Source organism: Nicotiana attenuata, unplaced genomic scaffold, assembly GCF_001879085.1.
Source record: "Nicotiana attenuata strain UT unplaced genomic scaffold, NIATTr2, whole genome shotgun sequence".
In the NCBI taxonomy this organism is placed as follows: Eukaryota; Viridiplantae; Streptophyta; class Magnoliopsida; order Solanales; family Solanaceae; genus Nicotiana; species Nicotiana attenuata.
Window position 1 is genome coordinate 352,913 of NW_017670451.1, and position 8,747 is coordinate 361,659.

Sequence of the window (8,747 nt, forward strand, 5' to 3'; positions counted from 1 at the left end):
TCAAGTTATAAGCTACTGCTAGTTTAATTCGTAGCATAATGCCTCAAGTTCCATGTATAGTGGGGAGGTGCCATTGGTCTTTTTACTAAAACCTATAATCCATTCCCCACTGGAGTCTCTAAAAAAACCTCATATCCCTCATTGTTTAAATCTACTCGTAAAAGCTCCATCTATGTTTAATTTCAGTTTTTGCATGGTGGGGGGCTCCCATTTGGTAGACACTGTTAGGGGTCTATCTAGTTTACTGCAATTGATGTTACTACAGTGAAGATATTCCATGGCTCCTGAGGAAACATTGTTGCTATCAACTGGGTTGCAAAGATTGTGAAAGATGTTTCAATTCCTATTTAACCAAAGTAGCGAAAGAACAAAGGAAAAGAGACAGTCCCATGTTAGGGAATGGGATGTGATTTGAGGTTTGTGCTTGTAGAGGCTAACCAGCCAATGGTTAGATTGGGTGTCAACAATTTGTATGCTAACACCTAGTTCTTCCCATAGATGTTTGGCTATTGGGCAAAAGAGAAAAATGCGTTGCGGAGTTTCCTCAGTGTTAGGACAAATTGAGCAGTGCAAGGGAGCATCAATCCCAATGTGACATAGGTAGGTTTTGGTAGGTAAGCGATCATGGTAGCATTGCCATATGAAATACTTAATCTTATTCCAAGTTTTCAGTTTCCAAAGCCATCCAAAAAATTTGCTTTGGTTTTGAGTGTTGTTAGAGGTTATAAGAGGGTACACAGATTTTGTGCTGAAAATTCCATCTATGGTGGGGGCCCATATCGGAATATCAATGTGGTGGTAGTCATTTGTATTTTGGAAGGAGTGAATTTCAATTGAAATGTGGGATAGGAGCTCAAAAGATATTTGTGACAAGTCCCATGAGTTGTTGGAGAATATGTTCGAAATTTTGAGATTTGAATCATTGTATGACAGGGGACCTTGAATCATACGACGTAGGCTTTTTGTGCAAGGCAGCCAGTTTGCATGCCAAAAGTAAACATTGGAACCATCTCCAATATGCCAGACAATAGCATCCTTGGAAATGGTCCAGCCTGTGAGAATGTTTTTTCATATAAAGGAGTGAGATGTATTTGAGTATCGACCAACATATTTAGAATTGATAACTGTAGCCCAAATAGTAGTGGGATGACTAAAGAATCGCCAAGTGAGGCTTGTAATAACGGCAGTGTTTTTATCAGAGGATTTTCTTATTCCTAGACCCCCATCATGTTTTGACAATGAGACAGTATCCCATTTAACGTAGTGGATTTTCCTGGAGCTTTGATTACTGTCGCACAAGAAGTCACATTGAATTTTATCAATTTGACGGTGGATTTTTTAAAGCAGCATCGTGTATTGCATAACATGGTTAGGGAGGGCATTGAGGGCGGTTTGAACAAGGGTAGCTCATCCCGCAAGTGAGAGAAATTGGGTTTTATAACTAGTCAGTCTTTTATTGAGGTTGTCAAGGATGAATGTGTAGTCAGTTGGCTTAGGTTTGTTAGTCAAAAACAGGTATTTTCCAAAGTTGTCACTAACTTTGATGTTAAGGATGGTAGAAATGGAATTTTTTAGATTAATAGAGCAGTTCTTTGAAAAGAGTAATTTAGATTTGGTGTGATTTATTTTTACATGTCTGTCTCTAAAATAGAAAAGAACAGAAAGAACTAGATAGGAAGGGGACGCCAAGGCCTGCGGACGCCTGCAGGACTACCTCAGGTCAACGATGGACTGAAGGCAGCAACCCTTAGCTGAGGTCCGTATGCTCCAGTACCGGAATCTGCATAAAAGAGTGCAGAGTGTAGTATCAGCACATCCGATCCTATGTGCTGGTAAGTGTCGAGCCTAACCTCGGCAAAGTAGTGACGAGGCTAGGACACAACAAATAATTAACGTGCAGTTACACAGTATCTAGCAGAATAACAGTAACAGAAGTAATTCAAAAGTAACAGGGAGGGGTAGCATGCTATGGGGGAAATATCAGCATAAAGAATGAAAGTAACAGTGATAAGACAACTAAGGCATTTGAATCGAAAACAGCAAGAAGTCATAACAAACAGGAAATAAGTGCACGACATCACCCTTCGTGCTTTTACTCTCAATCCTCACCAATGCAATCAAGTAATGAAAATGTGCACGGCATCACCCTTCGTGCTTTTACTCTCAATCCTCACCAATGCAATCAAGTAATGAAAATGTGCACGGCATCACCCTTCGTGCTTTATCTCTCTTCCTCACCATATAAATAAGTATGAATGTGCACGGCATCACCCTTCGTGCTTTATCACTCTTTACTCACCATATGCATAAGTATGAATGTAAATGTGTGCGGCATCACACTTCGTGCTTTATTACTCTTTCTCACCCACACAATAGCAACAACAATATCCCGGCAAGAAAATCAACAATAAGTATAAATATGTCCCGGCAAGGGAATCAACAATAAGGATTAAATACGTCCCGGCAAGGGAATCAGCTATAACCAAACTTGTACCAATAATCAACTTCACAATTGCACCTCAACTAGAGCCAGTGCTCAACAATAACCAAATACCAAGAAGAAAATCATAAATCTTACTCAACGTGGATAATCAACAATTTAGGCATACGTAGTACTTATTAAGGGACACAACGATCACAATTTGAGACCCACGGGCATGCTTGACATCAATGTATAGATACTCATCACCATACCTATACGTTGTACACTACACTAACACATAGCAAATAAGGCACAACACATATTCCCTCAAGCTAAGGTTAGACCGACCACTTACCTCGAACTTCCACGGCCAACTCAAGCCTCAAACACCGTTTTTCCTTTAGAATTCGCCTCCAATTCAATTGTATCTACCAAAATTAACTTAACAAAATCAATAAATCCTAAAGAATTCAATCCCAATGCTAAATTATAGGTATCATTTTCTCCAAAAAGTCAAAAATCGACCCCAGGCCCACTTGGTCAAAACTCGAGGTTCGGACCAAAACCCGATCATCCATTCACCCACGAGCACGAATATGTAATTAGTTTCGAAATTCGACCCCAAAACAAGGTCTAAATTCCAATTATTCAAAAAGCCCTAATTCTTCACAAAATCCCTAATTCTACCATGGAAGAACAAGATTTAGGCCTAGAAATCTAATGGATGTTGATAAAAAATGAAAGAAATAAGTCTAAGAACACATACCTATGGTTTAGTATTGAAGTTGCTCTTCAAAAATAGCCTAAGGTCTGATTTTGGGGAAGGAGATATGAAATTATGGCTTAAATCCCGTTCTGCCTCTGTTTTAAATCGCTGGGCAGACCTTCTTCGCATTCACGAAGGGTTTGCTGCGTTCGCGAGACGCACCGGCCACAAGCCTTCGCGTTCGCGTGATACCCATCGCGTTCGCGAAGGCATTCTCCCCCAGCCTCTGCGTTCGCGATCCACATGACGCGTTCGTGATGAGTATTCCACCCCTACCCCGGGTCCCTGCCCTAATGGCCTTCGCGTCCGCGATAGCCAGGTCGCGTTCGCGAAGGATAACTCCCCCCAACGCTCCGCGTTCGCGACCTGTGCCTCGTGTTCACGTAGAAGGAATTTCCTTCGGATAACTTTTACTCTTCGCATTCGCGAGGGTCCTTCCGCGAACGCGTAGAACAAAATACCAGCACACCAGAAGCAACAATACAGTAGAAAATCTTAAGTCCAAAACACCCCGAACCCCATTCGAAACTCACCCGAGCCCTCGGGGCTCCAAACCAAACATGCATACCAACCCAAAAAATATCATACGGACTTACTCGTGCGATCAAATCGCCAAAATAACATCTAGAACTACAAGTTTAGCATCAAAATCAAAGAAAAATCTCAATAACTCTTAAGTTCAAATTTTTACAACCGAGGGTCTGATTCACATCATATGAAGTCCGTTTCTTACCAAATTTTACAGGCACAACTTAAATACCATATAAGACCTGTACCGGGCTCCGGAACCAAAATACGGGCCCGATACCATCACATTCAAACACATTTAAATTTCCAAAAACTCTTATAATTTCAGTTAAATAATTTTCTTCAAGAATTCATTTCTCGGGCTTGGGACCTCGGAATTTAATTCCGGGCATACGCCCAAGTCCCATATTTTTCTACGGATCCTCCGGGACTGTCAAATTATGGGTCCGGGTCCGTTTACCTAAAATATTGACCGGAGTCAACTTAAATTTAATTTTAAAGGTAAAATTGGCATTTTCATCAAATTTTCACATAGAAGCGTTCCGGATATACGCCCGGACTGCGCACGCAAATCGAGGTGAGATAAAAGGAGGCTTTTAAGGCCTCGAAACATAGAATTAACTTGTAAATCAAGTGATGACCTTTTGGGTCATCACATAAATTCTTAAGGTCATTAGCATTAGGAAACTTGGGGATTAGACAAAGAAAGGTGGTATTGAGTTGCTCTGGAATGGTGTGGGTTGCAATTATGGTGTGATAATAATCAAAAACTGTATTTTTAACAATTGCCAATATTTCTAGTAGAAGAATGGGTGTAGCCCATTCGGGCCAGGAGCTCTGAATGGTTTAAAGGAAAAAATAGCCCTAGTGATTTCGTAGTTTTATAATGGTTTGTCTAGGGCTACTAGTTCAGTGTATGAAGTGGAGGTTGGGGAGGCTTGATTGCTTGCCCAGTTTGATGATTCGTGGCTTGTTTTATAAATGCTTTGGAAATATGTGAAGGTATGTTGAAGGATTTTATCAGGGGCATTAATCCAATTGTTATGCTCATCTTTAAAAAAGAGATACGGTTTTTTCTTCTCCGATTTAGAACACTTATATGGAAAAATTTTGTACTTGCATCCCCTTCACTAAGACAATTAATGCGTGACCTAAGTTTCCAATAATCTTCCACAATTTTTAAGAGATTACTATAGTCGTTAGTGAGGGTTTGTTCGAGATTCTTCAAGAAGGCACTAGTAGGATAGTTAACGGATTTTTGGATCCCACTAATTCTTGCCAGGATTTTTTTCTTCTTATTAATGACATCACCAAAAGTGGTGGCAGACCAGTTTTAACCTTGGTAGTGAAAAGGGTGGTAGCATTTGGAAAGTTATGGCCAGACCAGGTATCTAGGACAATAGAATTAAAATCTGGATGATGGCACCAGTAGGTTTCAAGGCGGAAAACACGTTGAGTGTGGAACCTATTGTGGTGGGAGAGTGAAATTAGGAGGGGTGTGTGGTCAGAGTAAGTCTTAGGAAGATGGGTAACATTTGCATCAGGGTAATATTCTAACCATTGCTCGTTAGTATAACACCTATTAAGTCGTTCAAAAATTAGATCGGAGGGATTATGTCTATGATTTGACCACGTGTATTTTGCTCCTTTAAAACCAAGGTCTATAAGGTGACAATGATTAATACACGATTAAAAACGTGAGGCTCTATTTCTGTTGATAGGTCTGCCCCCTCCCCCCATTTATCATGTTGGCTAGTTACTTCATTAAAATCACCACCTAGGAACCACATTCCTTTATAGTTAGTAGCAATATTTTCTAGGTTTAGCCGCAGTTGATTCCTAGTATTAACATTAGTACTAGCATAAACGGTACTAAATAACCAAGGTTGGTGGTTTGGGAGTACCTGGATCATGGCATGAATTTCCCGACCATCGAGGCGTATATGACTGAGCTGGACAATGGTGTCATGCCACAGGATGGCAACTCCCCCAAATTGGCCTTGTGCAGGGATTTCAACCATATTAGAAAGCGAAAATTATCTCTAATGCCTATATGATTGGACATTCGAGTTTCAAGAAGGGCAACCAAGCAAGGGTTGTAAGTATTGAGTACATCCCTAAAATGACGCTTGAATTCGTCATTATTACCACCCCTGATGTTCTAAATGAAAAAGTTGGGGAGTCTACTCATTGATGGATATTGTGGGGGGAGGGGGGGTATGACACTTCTCTTCACTGATAGGCTGAGTATGACTGCGAAGTTGCCTACTGCCTCGTCTAGTGGAGGCTTTATGTCGAGGGAACATTTGTATAGCTCCAGTGGGCACTTGCAAACAAACTTCTTGTCCTCCATCGCCTGAAATAGCATGATCTTGACCACGTGTAGGTTTGAAGTTTCTGTGAATGATGTTATGTTTAGTGGTGGGATGTTCTGATCTTGTGCCACCATTTCTTGTTCTCCTAGTGCGGGTGCATTGTGATGGAGATGGGGGTGTGCTTGATGAATATCCACTTGAGCTGGGAAGTGTTGTGGGACAGGTTTCCATGCATGGATCAAGTGAGGGGTTTTTGATCCTGTGGAGCAAACAACGGAAGTTTATGAAAGAGCAGGTGCTAATTCCAGAGCTATGGGGTTCAGAACATTTGTCAACCAAATGTGGTTGATGTGGTTTGACATCGCTAGCCTTATGCCCTCTGAAATTAGTTGTGCTAGAATCCGTGGGTTTTGAAGAACAAATAGAACCTCTTGGTTCTGAATGTTGAGAGTGAAGAAAGCTTCTTGGCCCTGAAGCCCTTGTTCCAACCATGTCATTGGTTGATGATCCTGTGGGAGGGCATTGGTGACATATATCGTGGGATTGGGGTTTGGTATTTGGTTGTCCATTCTGGAGAGTATCGATGGAAGATGGTGAGGAGGGAGTTGTTTCAGAGGGATTCTCCTACGTGTGTGGGGTTATAATGGATTCATAGTGTGAAGGAGAAGATGTAATGGCGGAGGAAGATTGGGGTTCGTGAACTAATGATTGTGTATCTATTATAAGAGATTATGTTTGCATGTCTTGATCATTTACTTCCAAACATGGGTTATCCGTTATTGGGGAATTGGTTTGCATGGCCACTTGGCAGGAGGTAGATGACAAGTCATATAGGGGTGTATTAGGGGTATTATGTGTCATTAGTGGAAGAAGAGGTGGCGTGCTTGGTAGGGGATTAGGGGATGGGGCTGCTGTTTTATTCAAAGTAGAGTGGCTGCATGCAGCCTTTTGGCCACGTGGAGACCCATGTTGGGGGGAAGGGGAATGGTTTCTTGGAGGAGAAGAGTGATCAAGCTCTGTGGATTGGTTCGGGTTTTTCCCATCTAAATCCATAAGGACGGAGTCATCCAAATGCAGTAAAACATTATTATCGTCAGTGGGGAGCGAGGAAAACTTATTAGAGGTGTGAATTGGCTTACTAGTGTATGTACTAAGCCTGTTAGCATTTTTGAAGGATTTGTAGTTGGAACTATTTTTAGACAACAACTCAGTAGTATCAGTGTATTTAGACCTAAAAACAAGCTTTTGAGTATTTAGGAATTTACTTGATGCTGCATCAAATATATTGACATTTATACCCGGGGGTGTCGCTTGAGTTTTATTCTGAGATGAACTGGCAGTGTGTTTTTTTGTTTGTTACCTCTGGGAAATGAGACTGTTTGCCATAATTCTTCAACTAGTTTTCCCTTGTCTGTGGAGTTGGAGGAGATGACCCAAGGGCCTTCTTGTGTCTGCTTTAGTGAGTCAATTGTAGAGTAGGAGCATGATGTTGCAGTGTGACCCAGTCTACCACAGGCTTTACATAAAAAATTCTCCCCTTCATACACGAGTTGTTGTATATGAGAGCCAATTTGAATTGCTGTTTGGACCGGCTGGTCTGATGGTACTTGCACACATAATCTCGCATACCTTCCTCTGAGTGTTGAGCTTGTACAAGCATCTATACATAGCAGCCTGCCAATTAAGTTTCCAATCCTTCCAAGCACTATTCCATCGAAGAATTCTGTGGGTAATTGTGGAAGGCAAACCCAGACGGCTGAGTGGACTTCTTTAGCTTTGCTAGCTACAAAATTTGGCTCCCACCTTCGAACAGAGAAGTAGTGCCCATTGATAAACCAAGGGCCATATTGTAGAACCTTTGCCATATTTTCTTCTTTAGTGAACTTAACTACATAGAAATCTAATCCTAGATCAATTAATGAAAAGGGTTCGTTTGCTTTCCAAAGGTCTTGGATCTTTTTTTTTTAGGTACTGGTGGACGACTCTTTTTCCCAGGAGTTTGATTATAAGAGAAATTGCCAGGGTGTGTACATTCTTCCTCTGTCTTCTGCTGTCAGAGAAATTTATTTTTATTTGGAGGAGATAGATTCATGGGAGGAATCATCCCTCATTGTCTCAAAATAATCAAACACATTGATGTTTGTATTGATTGGGGCGTCCGTTAGATTTTCTTGGGAGAGTAATTTCTCTTTGAAAGAGGAGGTGCTTGGATTAATAGGGATGGAGTGATTATTGGTCATTAAATGATCAATAACTATGTCGGGTGGTTTAGGTGGAATGGAGGTCTGAGGTAAGTTCCAGTAATTGTTGAATTCATCACTGGGAATTATTGGCAGTATTCAAGGATTGTGGTGAGTAGAGGGAGGGGAGAAGATTTTCTCTCACTGGGAATTAGAAAAGGTTTTTTTCTTTCTCATCTTGATTCTTGACAGCATTACTAATCCGATTAATTCTCCAAACTTTCATGGTAAATAACAAATTAATGATTCGAATATTAGCTATTAGTTTTATTTCAATTTGAGATTTGTCTCTATTTTGAACTATAATAAATTTATTTCACTATAAATAAATTATATGACTACAAGATCTGAAATACACGACGAGACTTGCTTAAATATTTTTATTCAAATTAAATTATCACACATTCATATTTTTATTCCAATCAAATTATAGAACTTTTGTCTAGAACTTTTATAACGAAATGTAGTTTTTTTTA

The 8,747-nt window shown here is 40.5% G+C and overlaps 1 protein-coding gene across 1 annotated transcript; it reads right to left on the bottom strand.

The window, feature by feature from the left end:
- Positions 1 to 7,323: 7,323 nt before the first annotated feature.
- LOC109239593 (uncharacterized protein At4g02000-like) lies at positions 7,324 to 7,896 on the bottom strand. Its single transcript, XM_019406178.1, has one exon. It carries the CDS (start codon positions 7,894 to 7,896, stop codon positions 7,324 to 7,326), a length of 573 nt encoding a protein of 190 aa, XP_019261723.1.
- Between the last annotated feature and the right edge of the window lie 851 nt (positions 7,897 to 8,747).

Coding starts and splice junctions, on each gene's coding strand:
- LOC109239593 (XM_019406178.1), bottom strand. CDS start 7,896: ATGGCAAAGGTTCTACAATATGGCCCTTGGTTTATCAATGGGCACTAC.